The 15,762-nt window shown below is 34.6% G+C and overlaps 5 protein-coding genes across 5 annotated transcripts; 2 read left to right on the plus strand and 3 right to left on the minus strand.

Moving 5' to 3' along the window:
• Nucleotides 1–118: 118 nt before the first annotated feature.
• On the minus strand, nucleotides 119–1,761 carry LOC100782363 (auxin-induced protein 10A5-like). Its single transcript, XM_003534296.5, has 2 exons — nucleotides 1,624–1,761; nucleotides 119–711 (listed from the first exon to the last, which is right to left on the minus strand). The coding sequence occupies exon 2, from the start codon at nucleotides 552–554 to the stop codon at nucleotides 273–275; it is 282 nt and encodes a 93-aa protein (XP_003534344.1). The 5' UTR covers nucleotides 555–711; nucleotides 1,624–1,761; the 3' UTR covers nucleotides 119–272.
• LOC112997793 (auxin-induced protein 15A) lies at nucleotides 1,509–2,062 on the plus strand. Its single transcript, XM_026123834.2, has one exon. It carries the CDS (start codon nucleotides 1,608–1,610, stop codon nucleotides 1,884–1,886), a length of 279 nt encoding a protein of 92 aa, XP_025979619.2. The 5' UTR covers nucleotides 1,509–1,607; the 3' UTR covers nucleotides 1,887–2,062.
• Nucleotides 2,063–2,737: 675 nt separating this feature from the next.
• Nucleotides 2,738–11,270, plus strand: LOC112997918 (uncharacterized). Its single transcript, XM_041005503.1, has 2 exons — nucleotides 2,738–3,202; nucleotides 10,694–11,270. Exons 1-2 carry the CDS (start codon nucleotides 2,944–2,946, stop codon nucleotides 11,086–11,088), a joined length of 654 nt encoding a protein of 217 aa, XP_040861437.1. The 5' UTR covers nucleotides 2,738–2,943; the 3' UTR covers nucleotides 11,089–11,270.
• Nucleotides 4,697–5,247, minus strand: LOC100526895 (uncharacterized). The gene has a single exon (NM_001364664.1). The coding sequence runs from the start codon at nucleotides 5,160–5,162 to the stop codon at nucleotides 4,899–4,901; it is 264 nt and encodes an 87-aa protein (NP_001351593.1). The 5' UTR covers nucleotides 5,163–5,247; the 3' UTR covers nucleotides 4,697–4,898.
• Nucleotides 9,620–10,799, minus strand: LOC100783438 (auxin-induced protein 15A). Its single transcript, XM_014762329.3, has one exon. The coding sequence runs from the start codon at nucleotides 10,013–10,015 to the stop codon at nucleotides 9,743–9,745; it is 273 nt and encodes a 90-aa protein (XP_014617815.1). The 5' UTR covers nucleotides 10,016–10,799; the 3' UTR covers nucleotides 9,620–9,742.
• Nucleotides 11,271–15,762: the final 4,492 nt, after the last annotated feature.

Here is a 15,762-nt window from a genome sequence, read left to right on the forward strand (position 1 = left end):
GTTAATCCCTATTAAAAGATAATAGGCTGACTGATCTATGCCAAATGAAATTTGGTAATGATACTGTTGTAGTTGTATATATCAGAATTCACTGAGACTGGACAAAAGGAAACAGATATCTTGTGTTAACATTCCCATTCAAGTCAAAATTTCCAACTTCAGCGGGTTTATACAACGGAAAAAACAATATGGAAAATATTCACAATAAAAGAAAGTTTCTTCTGTACAAATTTGGCTCAACTAATCTATCTGAGTCACCATTATAGCATGGTTCACAGCTCATTCAAGCGAGAAGTGAGGTTTAGAAACTCATCCTCCCTGCATGGAATTGTGAGACCACCAGTTGGATGATCAAATCCAAACTCTTCTTCTGCTTGACTTAGTAATTCTTGAAATGAAGGTTGGTTCAAGTATGATACTGGAATCACAAACCGCTTCATCTTATCTCCAACATAGACAGCAAGATAGCCTTTTGGGACTTGAAGTCCCTTGCAAGTAGCTTTGGCTGCAGAAAATGATGCCTGTCTAATAATACCTGGTATGCGGAAACCCATTGTTTTTTTTTTGGCTCCACAAACAAGTAATATGCCAAGTGATGCCAAAAGACTTGTATGGGAAAGAAATATTTGAACCCTGATGCTTCAGGATGCAAATGACTTGTGTTGCTTGAGAACACTAGAAATAGTGTATATATAGTCACTAATGGGCCCTCTGCAACAGCAATCCAATTCCACCATGAGTGTTTTTTAGGGGCAAGGGATCACATAATCACATGGTGTTGTCTTAAGAGGTTGCTTTCAAGGATTAGGAAGATAAATGGGAGTGCATACCATACCCCACCTTCTGAGATAATGGCGAACAGATTTACCCACTTGAACATAAATACATCAGCAATGGTGAAATCTAATATTGAGCTATAGTATTTTCAATGATAGACATGCTTTAGACATTTCACATGTTTCTTTAAAGAAGATGATAATAATATAGATAGATATATATCTACCATGTACCAACTAATATCTAAGTGACAATAAGCAATCTGTAAACATTGAGGCTTGAGCTGAGCCGAGCTGATTGGTAGCTCTGAAACCGTCTTTGGAGATAAGAAGAGAACCAACATTGAATACATGATCACAAGGCATTATGAACTACATTTGTTTTCTGTACATCAAATTCTAAGAAACACAGCGTGAAATTTACATAAATGAAGTTTGTGGCTCCTACCTGCCACCACAGATAAGTGTTAACATGATCAATTAGATTTTCTTTTTTCATAGAAGCAGCTGTTTCATTTCAAGTGGGGTAATCTGTTCCAGAAGGTGGGACTTGTATTTTCTACTATAACATGTATTGTTGAATCATGAGAAAGTCCTCTAAGACAACACCATATGCCTTGTCTCTCATTTGGTCCCATATCTCATAGCCCTCCTTCACCAATAATTCAACTAGCCTATGGTTTCTTACATATCTATATATACTTATGGCTGCAAGAAGTTAGGACCAACACAAATCATTCACATCCTGAAGCATTCAAAATTCAAAAGTTTATTTTAAAGTCTTTTCTTAGACAATTCTCTTCTCCAGTCTCTAACGCAATCAATATAACAATGGGTTTTCATTTACCTAGTATCAGAAGGGCATTATTTGCTGCAAATCAAGTATCTTCAAAAACAGTGGACGTGCCAAAGGGATATCTTGCAGCCTATGTTGGAGATAAAATGAAGCGCTTTGTGATCCCTGTATCATACTTGAATCAACCTTCATTCCAAGAATTGTTGAGTCAAGCTGAGGAAGAGTTTGGATATGATCATCCCATGGGTGGCCTCACAATTCCTTGCAGCGAAGATGTCTTCCAACATATAACTTCTTGCTTGAATGGACTGTAAATCTCACCCTGTAGGAGACTGACATAGATTAGTGGAGACATTTTGTACAATAGGCATTGTCTCGACTTGTAAAGATTTCCCTTTTTTGAGAAATAGGAAAAAGAAAGACCATCAGAATGACAAAATCACAACATAATTTTTTTTTTTTGTGTATAATGACAATGAATTCAACTACTCAACCTTCCTCTCAGTATTTTCTGTTTTTTTTTCAGATTTGAGTGCTACTTTATTTAAAAGTCAACTGCAATTGCAATAAAATTTTAAATTTCTCATTCTAAATAGTGCAGTATCCAAAGGGGAAAATTGAAAAGAGAATATGTCTAGGTGAATTAAGAAACCAAAGTTTCAATATTTACTAGCATATAAGTTATTTGACCAATTTCTTTAAAGATTGGCTTGTATCTAAGTACTTCATACATATTAAGAAAGTAGGAAAGCTCACAAACTTTGGCTTGGTTCTATATTAAGTCATGTGTTGCAGGGACTATACTATATCATGGATGCTCTTCTTGCCCTATTTTTGTTATGTGGAGGGTGAAACAGATCTACATAACCACTCCACAGTACAGTAGAAATTTGTTTTACTTTTTTAGTCATCAGGGAAGTGGTAGTTTATCAACATGAAGAACCAATATGATATGTTTTGAGCCTGTCTGGAGCATAAGAAGAAGGCTATTGTATTGGTTATTATTCAATTATTTGCTTATTGGCTGTAAAGTCTCTTTCTAAAGGTGCAGCCAGCCAGCTGGTTGGCACGAATTTTCTCAAATCTCAAGTAATCCTTGCTTGGCCAAATTCATGTAGACAATATAATGTGACACCTCATTACCCCTTATCTCTCACTAGACCCCATCAAGCATCAAATTGCACGCTAACCATATATTCACTTCGTCAGAGAACTACTGTTTCCACATAGATTGACTCACATATCTGTCTATATACTCATTCATAATGACTTTCTCAAGCAATACACAAGTCACTCACTAAGTAAGAATTCAAACATTTTCTTGCTTTCATTGTATTGTGTTTTTCTGTGCATTAATTTCAACTCAAAACAATGGGCTTCCGCATACCCGGTATCAGAAGGTCATCTTTAGCTGTAACCAAAGCAGTTCCCAAAGGCTGCCTTGCAGTCTATGTTGGGGAAAAAATGAAGCGTTTTGTGATTCCTATTTCATACTTGAATCAACCTTTATTTCGGCAATTACTGAGCCAAGTTGAGGAAGAATTCGTGTATGATCATCCAATGGGTGGTCTCACAATTCCTTGCAGGGAAGATGCTTTCCTAGACCTCACTTCTCGTTTGAATGGGCTATAAATCAATCATATTGAAGGAGATTGACATAGATTAGTTGACACTTGACAGACAATTCTATTTGTTATTTATCCTTCTTTTGTAAGTGAGATAGTCATTAACAGAAATGTTGAATTCCTTTTTGGTCAAATTTCAATGAGTTTTAATACACACTTCCTCTGCTGAAAAATTATATATACAGACAGGTAGCCACTGTTATCGTATTCTCTTCAATATATATTTTTCTTCCCCTGCTCTTCTGCTGTTACTGTTGTACAATAAAAGCAAAATAAATTATAATGATGTTGTTCTTTTAGAGGAAGGAGTTTTTTGTAATGAAATGAAGTGGGGTTGAAAACTTGAAAATTAAAATTGATAGAATTATGTCAGTAAAGTATGCACATACATTAGGGTGTTAATCAATAAATCGAATATATATGTATTAATAGTTGAATATCTCACTGTCTCGCATTACTTTACAATTTACAAAATATTCGTATACCAGAGGACATTTGGTAACCCAAAGCTTAATGTGAAACTAAGTGAGGCCATCAGCCCCAACAGAAGGAAGGAACTTGAGCTTCTAAATTTGGAGGGGAGCTCAAAAGAAAGAGGACAGGTTAAGATTGAATGTTAATAAATGGGGATTGGGAATTCCTTTTTTTTTTTTTTTTTTTACAAAGGGGATTGTGAATTCTCTAGTTACAAAAGTGATGGGAAGAAATCCTAACCCTGAAAAATAATTATTATACATTAAACAACGAATAAAATATAATTTTAAAAAATTGAACCGTGGTGATGATGGCAGAGTCCTACATTAATGGGCCAGGCCCTTCGGCTGCAATTGTTAGAGCACTTTAGGCCATGTAGTGAAAAATCAAGAAGGGCTTTGCTATTTTCATCCCTTATTTGGCTAAGTTCAAACCTTATAATACTAGTTTTTTTAATACAAAAACACCTTTGAAAAAATGTTTAAATATATAATGAAAATGTGTTTCTATTTCTGTTTTGAAAATGAATGTAACAGTATTTTGAAAATGAGTTAAAAATCATTTTAACTCTATTTTATCCAAACATATTTTGTTTTGAAAATTGAATTTGAAAACTAAAAATCAAAGCTCGCAACTATCCCAAATGGGTCCTAAATCAACAACTTTCCTTCCTACCCTATATGTTTGGTCAAACTAGTGTATAAGCTAGTCGAAAGCTTATAAGTTAAAAGTTAGGAGTTGAAAAGCTAGAAACTTATAAACTATCTGATTTAATTGTATTAGCTTCTGTTTTGGTGGAGTGCTAGGAACACACTCCTTCTAATTGGTTAAAATTTTTTGAAAACTAAAAAATCTTAGATTTGTCGCAGCCCTTAGAACAGTAAACTCGTATAAAAACTGAGCTTGCGGGATGAATAAAAGCGAGTAAGTGCAAGTGTCAACAGTTAAGTGAGTTCACAGATTCCCCCCCTCTTTTTTACTTTGGTGAGGTGCTATAGTAACAGAGTATGCAACAACCAAAAATTGCCTCAAACGCAGTAAGTGTGCATATATTTAAATTCCTCAACACAATCAATGGAACCAATAACTTTTGCTCCTTTACACATCTTCCACTTTTGCATGAATGCAAAGGGAAAAAAAAAGAATCTCTACAAAATTGTTTGTTTGAACTAGATACTATATATCATACTACTACTAATGTATGTTGGTATCTTTGTTGAGAAGTATTCAAGCCAGAAGCGACATGATATGTAAGAAGACATCTTCTCTGCAAGGAATGGTAAGGCCACCCATTGGATGATGGTACCCATATTCTTCTTCTGCTTTGCTTAGCAAGTCCTGAAATGAAGGTTGGTTCAAGCATTCTATCTGAATTACGAACCGCTTCTTTTCTTCTCCAACATACACGGCTAGATATCCTTTTGGGACCTCTGCACCCTTAATTGACAATGCTTGTCTAGCTCTTCTAACACCAAGCAAACGAAAACCCATGGTTTTTGTTTTTTGTTTGTTACTTCACACACACAACACAACTATAGAATGATCTTGAAGAACTTGTATGACAAACAAGTGTTTGATGCTAGCTCTATGGCATAGTTGATAGTGGAATGAGGGGTATATATATATATATATGGTGCTTGTATGGATCACCTTGCTTACCAAATTGAAAGGTTATTGTGCTATTTGGGTCTAGTGACAAACAAGGGATCATGAACCATGTGGTGTTGTCTTATATGTCTTTATCAATACTTAATTGCTGAAGATTTTTAAGTAGTAAATGGCCCACTTTAAAGAAGAGTGGCCGATACAGTTATTGCTTGAAGATGGAAGAGAATTGCATGTACAGCAAAAAACCTAATTATAATTTAAGCTATTTAATGCCCTGTTTTAAATGTTCAAGATGCACCAGACATCTCACATTTTCAGTTTCTCACACCTTTATATGCTTTCATTGTTGATAAATAAATATTTGCACATTTGCAAGCTGCTGGAAACTTAAATTTCAGTGGTTGTACTTGTACAATGCCATTCATTGTGATAACAGCTTGCATGACAAGTCCTTGTGAACAGCACGGAAAGTACTTTTGATTGCACTCTTCATCAAGAATCAAGACCCCACAATTTACTACGTAAACAAGTACAAAGCAACATACAATTTAATTGGAGACTGAGACATTGTTGGTTTGTTGCATCGGTATATTCCTTTCTTGTCATTGTTGCATCGGTATATTCCTTTCTTCATTTTCACCCCTAATTTGACTGCTGCAGGTAACAATAAGGGTGAGAAATTCACTATTATTAACATTTACTTTTTACCCCTAAAAGTAAATATTGCCACATGCCTTAAGATTTTATTACATGTTAAGTTCATTTTAATTTTTAAAAGTAAAAAAAGTGCTTCACCTTTTCTAAAAGGGTGAAGCCTAAGGCTAAGAAATTATGACATTTCTATTATATTCTTTTTGTAACTTCTCTTAAGCCGTTTGTCTTGGCTTTCGCTGAATCTTAAACCAAACAACTCTTACTTTCTTTCCAAATTCTATCATGTTTCAATGAAAATGAAAATCTTTATAGGTGTTATGTCAAATTGCCAGTTGGAATACATGATTATGCAACTTGGGTAATAACAGATGCGACCTGGATTTATACAGCTCATAGATTGAGGAGCACCATAAATACATGTCTCACGTGACACTGTTGAACGACATATTTCAATAATCCAGTAGGCAGTAACAGATGTTAGGTTTTTATTTTCTTAAATGTGTTGTTTCTTATCATTTTGCTTAATTTTACAACAATCAGAAAAAGGAATGCGTGAATAACAATAACATGCATGCTGAGGAAAGAACTTACAGTAAAAATGATCTGGTATCAATTTAAAATATCAAAGGAATTTCATGAATGTAACATTAAATATATATCATGAAAAAAATAAAAACAATACAATATCATTTTTCTATAGAGCCTCAGTAAAGGATTAATTTGTGACAGATGTTAGAGATTGCAGCAATGCAAAATTGGTGGCAATACCTCAAAAAGATCAGTTAAGAGAGGCAATATGCAAGATGATTGTCGTGCTTGTGCTGTATGTATTTAATTCATTCAGATAGATAGATAAAAAGTAAGGATTTCATAAATTCATCATAACTGTTTGTCTGTTTGGTAGATTATCATTGAGATGTCATGACTTTTTTTACAACATCTGGGTTAACATAAAAATGAAAAGCAATAATGCCTGCTGTACAATTTTTGTCTCAACCACAACTACTCTATGTTACTCTTCTGCAGAACAATATGGACTATAGCATGTTCAAGCGAGAAGCTATATCTAAGAACACATATTCTTTTCAGGGAATTGTGAGACCTCCCATAGGATGATAGTAGTGGAACTCGTCTTCAGCTTGTTTTAGCAATTCTTGAAACAAAAGGTTGATTCAAGAATGCTATGGGAATCGTGAACCTTTTTGTTTTCTCTCCAACATAAACTGCAACATATCCTTTTGGGACTTCCACAACCTTGCTAACAGCTTGGCTAGTAAATTATGTCCGTCTTCCAAATGAAAACCCATTGTTTTTGCTCTACACTCAATGAACTACAAAATGATCTCATAGGACTAGTGAAAGAATGCAATGAATTTGAATTCTGCTGATTCAGTGTAAGAATGACTTGTGCTGCTTGTATGCTCAATGACATACACACAGATATATAGATAGCCTTTGTCTCTTGAATTGGAAGGTGAATGTACTATTTGATGGGGTCAAGGGAGAGACAGGGTTCATTAAGGTTCACATGATATGTCTTGGTTAGGTTAACATCAGAGATTAATTGAGATATAGTAATTAAATTCTGCTTATGGAAAAGACCTTGGTGGCCTACTTCTCATGTTTCAGACATGCTCTAAACATAGTATCAAATATTGTGTTCATGATTTCTATAAGCCAACTGGCAGATATTGGTACTCTATAAACCCTAAAATCTATTTGAATTATTAAATCACACGGTTTGAAGACAAGAGACGAACTTCTTTTAATGATTTTATTCTAACTAATGCTAGCTATGAGTACCTAATATATAGCCGTACAAATGAGCCATCCATTACGTTATGTTGCTCTACAGATAGTTATGTGACATAGGGTTGTGTGGAACTATAGATAGCTACGTATAAATAACGGAGTCTAAAAAATAATATAATGTTTAATTTTTTGATTTACTCAATTGCATGCCCTGAAGGCTAAATAATCAAATGAAAATACAGTTGATACTTGATAGAGACAAACCAAACCAAAGTTTGAGTTTTCCAGAGGTTTTAAAATAATAAGAACGTTGGAAACTTGTAGTATATCGATCCTAACAAGGTATAAATCCATTATTAGGTTAACAAATATTGAAGCCTTTGGTTAAAGAACCTAAGGATTCCTGGGTTCTTTAAGCACTGAATAAATTTTATTCTTTCCTTTTTATTATGATATTTTTCCACTTTAGCCACTGAGCTTGCTACGATGAGAAAATTTGAAGAGCAACTGTAACTGGCCTTCAGCTCAGCTGTACACCATTATTAGCTCTGAAATCTGATAAATGCTGCACTGATCATCAAATTTTGGTAATTTTAACGCATGGTTTATGGCTAAATTTTTCATTGAAGAAATAAGATCAGCATCTACAGGCATACATAAACTAAACCATACGTCAAATGAATATGAAATTTCATTAGCTATAGATGTTATCCATAGAAATTGATGGGAACAATTAAGTGAATGAACCTTGATACTATCTGCCTTCGCAATTTGGCAGGGGCTAAATCTTGTGTACGATTGGGGTCATTAATTTTAATTTTACACGTGTGTATATGTTAGCCCATATTTTTGATGAGCTAAAAATATGCTCTAAATACGCATTAGATGTCGTCTTGAATTTTGAAGCGTATTAAAGAGCAAGAAGCTTGCCAGATTCTGTTGAGTCGAAAAGAAAGAAGAGTCTATTGAAAAGGATTCACAGGTTCAAGGAAGTATTTACAAAATACAAGGCTAAGACAAGAAAGAGGGCTTCGAACCATTGGACGAATCGAGCTGGCATATGGTCGAATCGAAGTCAAGGCAACAAGATTTCTGGACTTAGCGCAATTTCTGACAAAACTTCACAAAATTAGTTCGACTTCGAGCAATATGGATAACCGTTCTAAGGAGCAGTTATGTGCATGCAAGGTGTACGTAACAGGACACTTGGCATTAGGATAGTGTTCGACCGTTAGGGCAGTTTATTTTCGAATGTCTATATATAGCAGTTTTTTAGGCAGATTTGGAGGTCGCAAATCATTTCTACAAATCCTTATACACTCAAAGTATCCAGCGCAGAGAGAAACGAGTACGCAAGGGGAATGTATGATTGTGAATCATTTTAAGTTTCTGTAAACTTTACATTTCAAGTGCAATGCAATTTACGTTTCACTTTATAATTCCTGTCTTTCAAAGGGTTCATTCGATCGAATGAATTCGCTGATCCTTTAAATTCTGCAATTTACTTTTCTTTTGTCAATTTACTTCCAGCATTTCGTTCCTTTCAAAGAACTTTACCTTTTACAAATTTCAAACCAATGAATGTTTGTTGCAACGATGAACATTAAAGGCTTTACATCTAAAGCAAACACACAAATGGCATGCTCCTGAGATTCACTAGTTGATCTCGCAAGCAATTAACTTAGACTAGCGATTGTTTACCAAATTTCAGCGTAAACAGTATATAACTTAAAAAATCTAACCATCCTTCCCAAATAAATTGATGCTTCTCTTTGGCCATAGCAAAATATTATTATCTCTGCCCAGAGAAGCACATAGGCTGTTATTCTGTGGAATTTATGAAAACAATCAAGTCTTCTTTTCCCAGCAAGCAACCGATAATAGTGTTGCAGAGAGAACAGAAAATGGTAATTGATAATAAAAAAATACTCGGCAATTGAATTCATTGTTGTCATTACTAAAAAATTGGTAACAATTGTTACAAGTTAGAGAAGAGGCCTATTGTACAGAGTGTCTCTACTATTCTATGTCAGTTTCCTGAAGTGTGAGATTTATTGTCAATTCAAGCGAGCAGTTATATGTTGGAAGACATCTTCGCTGCAAGGAATGGTCAGGCCACCCATGGGATGATCATATCCAAACTCTTCCTCAGCTTGACTCAACAACTCTTGGAACGAAGGTTGGTTCAAGTATGATATGGGGATCACAAACCGCTTCTGTTTCTCTCCAACATATACTGCAAGATAGCCCTTTGGGACTTGTGCAAATATTGACGCTACTTGGCTAGCCTTGAATGAGGCCCGACGAATAGCAGGTAAACGGAAACCCATTTTTTTGCCCTTGTTTGAGGGAAGAACGATCTCAAATATTCAAATAATGAACCTAAATTTTGATGCTTGAGGTTGTCAATGACTTGTGTTGTTAACGAAGGGAAAGGATAGTGTATATATAGTTTTTAAGATTCCCTAGAAACTAAATTCGCAGAAAATGACTGTTAAAGGATGGAGGGCACACACAGGAGGTGTTGTCTTCAATTCCTCTATCAAGGATAAAGTTGTGTAACCCCAACACCTTATCAAACATTGGCATACATAAAACCTCCACTTGTAAACAACTGAGACGTATGTTCCTAAGTGAAACCAAACGTTTATTCATGCATTAATTGGTATTCCGTAATTTTGCACACATGCTTTGGACAAGTTTTCTTCAGGTTGGTATGATAACACAGCCTAATGTTGAAGGACAGTACAGCTGGAGAGTAATTTCTAGCTGATGAATTATAAGGCTATGGATAGCGAGAGATCACATTCTGTATTATTTCAAGTGGATTTGCTCCAGAAGGTGGGACCCCTATTATAAATTATAACATGTTAGGTTCATCCTTGAGAAAGTCCTACAAGGCAACACCCTCTTGACTCTTATCTTATAGCCCTCCCCCCTCAATCATTCACATAGACAACAATTTCTTACAAATTCTCTCATCTATATAATATATTCATGGCTGTAAGCATTTAGGACAGCAACAATCATTCACATCCTAAAGAATTTGAAGTTCAAAAACTTGCATATTATTTACAACTCTTTCTTCACAACAATATCTTTCCAATTCTCAGCACATACAACGATGGGTTTTCGCCTACCTGGTATCAGAAAGGCATCATTAGCTGCAAACCAAGCACCTTCAAAATCAGTGGATGTGCCAAAGGGATATCTTGCAGTCCATGTTGGAGAGAAAATAAAGCGGTTTGTGATCCCTGTATCATACTTGAACAAACCTTTATTTCAAGATTTGTTGAGTCAAGCTGAGGAAGAATTCGGGTATGACCATCCAATGGGTGGTATCACAATACCTTGCAGAGAAGCTGTGTTCTTAGATACCATTTCTCATTTAAATAGGTTTTAGTCCCTTGAAGATGAAACTGACATAGACGTAGACTAAACTTGACAGATTTTTTTGTAACGTAGTTTCTTACCTTCACAGAGAAGATGTGTTCTTAGTACCATTTCTCATTTAAATTTTTGTTATCTTGGGCAAGTGTAAATTTTTTTTCATTTGAATGAGAAGTTTCCTACATGAAGCTTTTTCTCAAATTTTTTCTTAACTTATCAATCTGATCAAAATAATTATTGAATATGAAATTAGCTCAAAATATGTTGATTTAAATCAAATAATTCTTGATATATCATATTGAAAGAAAACTATATCGACTCTACTTTTTATAACTAAATTCAATAAAAAAAACTACTTTAGAAAGAGATTGGAAGAGAAGAAATATATAACTTTAAAACAAAATGACTGATGTAATAGTCATTTTAAGTCAGTTGTGATAAAGTAAAGTGTGGAAATTTTAAGTTTTTGCAAACCTGGACTTCTTTGATTTCATCTGGCTCCGAGATCTTTGTGAACCATCCCTGGTAACTGAAACATGGACTCACACGAGATTGAATTCCATCCATAAAAGTTTTTGTGAAACACATTATTTGAGGCATGCTCTATTTCCTTATGATCAAAGATTCTTGAATTCTGTGAGTCAAGCAGCAGTATCATCTTCACATGATCATGTTGGTTTTACCTATGGCCACAACAGATGATATGCTGGTGACCAGTTCTTTATTAATTCAATATTCTTTGAACCTCGATCCATTTGAAAATATTAACTGTTTTTTTTGGGGAAAACAGAAAGTATATATTAATCCATACATTTCATTGCTCCATGTTTTCTTTCTTATGTAATGTCTGTTTAAAAAATCAAACAACCAAAATAGGAAAGGGAATCTATCAATCTCTTATAAAACTGAAATTACGCGGTCTTCATACAATAATCTTTATATTAATAAACTAAACCATACGTCAATACGAAATCTCTTTAGCCATGGATGTTATCCATTGAAATTAATGGGAACAAATAAACCATTAAACCTTCTTATTAAGTCCATTGAAACTACCCTGACAATTGACAGGGGCGGAATCTCATGTATGATTGGGATGAATTTTAATTTTACATGTGTTATGTGTACAAAAGTTAAAATCTTTGAAACCCTTCCTAAATAAATTGATGCTTCTTGCCCAAGCAAAATACTATTAGGTCTACTCTGTCCTGTCCTGACTGTGAAGCGGTTTGTTTGTTATGCTGTGGAAATTGGAATTTATGAGAACAATCAAGGTTTTTTCTTTCTCTTTTCCAGAAAGCAACCTTCTATACTGTCTACATTCTAATTGCAGGGATAAGTGAACATTGTAATTGATAAAAAGAAACACTTAAGCAATTGAATTCGTTGTCATTACTCAAAAATTGGTAACATGTTACAAGTTAGAGAAGATGCCTATAGTACAAAATGTCTCTACTAATCTATGTCATTCTCCTAAAGTGTGAGGTTTATTGTCCATTGAAGCGGGAAGTTATATGTTGGAAGACATCTTCACTACAAGGAATTGTGAGGCCACCCATGGGATGATCATATCTATACTCTTCCTCAGCTTGACTCAATAATTCTTGAAATGAAGGTTGGTTCAAGTATGATATGGGAATCACAAACTGCTTCTGTTTGTCTCCAATGTACACTGCCAGATAGCCCTTTGGAACTTCAGCTGATTTGGAAGATCTTGGTCAGTGTTGAATGATGCCCGTCGAATAGCAGGTAAATGGAAACCCATTTTGTGTAATTGTTTGTAGGAACAAGAGCAGGGCAAAGATCTCAAATCTAACACGAACTAATCTAAATATTGATGTTTGATGATGCCAGTGATTTGTGAAGGCAAGAGGAAGTGTATTTATAATTTTCAAGATAGTATGGAAACGAAATTTTAAGAGAAATGATTATTAATGGATGGAAGGCACAGAGTTGAGATATCATGCATGTAGTGTTGTCTTAGACGCTTCTATATCAAGGGTAAAGTTGTGTATAAGTGCATGGCCCCACCTTCTCAAACAACAGCCAGCATAGAGCATGCACTTGCAACCAAATAGGACTCGCTAGCTCTACCGAAGCCCAATGTTTGTTCATGATCCATTGAATGTTACTCCATAATTTTGTTAACATGCTTTAGACATGTTTCCATCATTTTGAAAACACAGCTTAATGCTGAATTACAGCTGGTAACTAACTAATATCTGCCTGATGAATTATGAGGCAAGGGATATATATAGATTGTAGACCATGCATTATATTCCTGAAGTTTGTTGCCATACATATGATTTATTATTTCAAGTGGATACACTCCTGAAAGTGGGACTTTTATTATCTATTATAACAAATTAGGTTGGGGTCCATTAGAGAGTATTCATAGGACAGCACCACATGCCCTTGTCTCTCAGTTGGTCCCATGACTCCTATCTCATATCTCTCCACCATTCATTCAAGTAGCCAAATAGCATATCCTTACATCTATATATGTTCATAGCTGCTAGCCTTTGGGACCAACACAAATCATATTCACATCCTGAAGCATTCCAAATTCAAAAACTTTCATCTTATTTACAAGTATTTTTTTCAGAACCTTCACTTCTCAAGTCTCAACACATACAACAATGGGTTTTCGTTTACCTGGTATCAGAAAGGCATCATTAAACCAAGCATCATCAAAAGCCATGGACGTGCCAAAGGGATACCTTGCAGTCTATGTTGGAGAGAAAATGAAGCGGTTTGTCATCCCCTTATCATACTTGAAGCAAACGTCGTTTCAAGACTTGCTGAGTCTAGCCGAGGAAGAATTTGGGTATAAACATCCAATGGGTGGTCTTACAATTCCTTGTGGAGAAGATGTGTTCTTAGATATTACTTCTCGCTTGAACAATAGGTGCTAACCCTGCGATGATAAGACTGACGTAGACATATAGTACTTAACACAATTTTTGTAACTCACTTTCTTGCCTTGAAAATATTTTCTCTTTTTTGTTATTATACTCAGGCAAGTGTAAAAATGTTAATACAAATATGAACTTTATGACCATTATCATTTCTCTCATTTCCTTGTTATTTGTCAATATCAAAATCATCCTGGGAGTTAATAAGCTGAATCAGTTTATGATAAAACATTAATTAGTTATATTCTGTTCATTTATCAATCTTAAAATAATTACTGAACAAGACATTAAGTAGCTAAAAATATGTTGATTTAAATCAAATTATTCTTGATGTAGCAAGTTGAAATAAAACTATTAACCCTACAATTTATAACTAAGTTCAATAAAAATAGCTACTTTATAAAGAAATAGGGAGAGAAGATAAATAAGTTTAAACTAGGCTAAAATATGCTTGTGGTCGTTAATAAATATCCGAATTTTGTGTTTGTTCCTTAATAAATTTTTTCTTCATTTTTGTACTATGATAAAACAAAAATTTTATTTCTAGTCCTTGACACTTTTTATTAGTCGCTGATAAATGTGTGATTTTGTATTTGTTGCTTGATAATTTTTTTTCATTTGTTATTAGTCTCTTTAAAAAAGACTAATAACAAATGAAATTTTTTTTATTAGGGAACAAACACAAAAATCATTAATTTATCAAGGACTAAAAAAAATTATCAAAGACCAAAATTAAAATTGTTATTTTATTAAGGACTTCATGCAAAGAAATTTTTTATCAAGGACCAAACACAAAATTCGAATATTTATTAAGGATTGAAAACATATTTTAGCCTTTAAATTAAATGACTGATGTAAGAGAGAACCAAAGAGAAAATGTCAATTATGAAAAACAGAAGTTTTTTTGAACCTGAACATGATTTCATCTGGCTACAAGATCTTTGTGAAACATCCCTACTTAGTGCATGGTAGCCACTGAAACATGGCCTGACATGAGATCGAATTTCATCTATAAAGTCTTTGTGAACCATACACATCTGAATCTCTCATATGCGGGAGGCCCCATTTCCTTGTGAGTCAAGCAACACCACCATTTTTCACATGATCATGCTAGATGGTTTTACAGACACAGCAGACTATATGCTAGAGATGGGTTGTTCATTTATTGGACATTCTTCCAACCTTGAACCATTTGAAGATATTACCCATCTTTTTTCAGAGGAAAACATAAATTAGGCATCTCAATCCATCTGAAGCATGGGTACTTCTAAAGTCATGCCATACGGGTACATACCCATACCCGGTATGTGTTAGGTACTTGTGGGTATGTACCAGGTTCGTCCAGGCCTGACAAATAAAACGACTAAATGAGTGATGGAACAGCAACATAAAAAAAGTCAATTTTAAAAAATAAGTGTCATGAAAATGTAAGTATTAAAATATTATTGTTTTTGAACTGCTTTTGATTTCAGCTGGCTCCGAGATCTTTGTGATCCATCCCTACCAAGTACACGGTGGTCTTTTTTTTTTTTTTTTTTTAAGGTGGACAGTTAGAGCATGCAATAGCAACATAACCATAAAAACACTAAACAGAGTAGAAGAAAATGGGGGAGCAGAGCAATTTTCGTATTTGCTGCATAACGATACTATTCTCCATACTTCGGTTCATATTTAAGTGAAAATAAATGATAAACGACAGCCCATCATCATACCCATGCATGCAGACGCCATCAGCAAAAGGCATGCACCCACTGTCATTAGGAGTGCAATTT

Source organism: Glycine max, chromosome 9 (genome assembly GCF_000004515.6).
Source record: "Glycine max cultivar Williams 82 chromosome 9, Glycine_max_v4.0, whole genome shotgun sequence".
NCBI classification, from domain to species: Eukaryota; Viridiplantae; Streptophyta; class Magnoliopsida; order Fabales; family Fabaceae; genus Glycine; species Glycine max.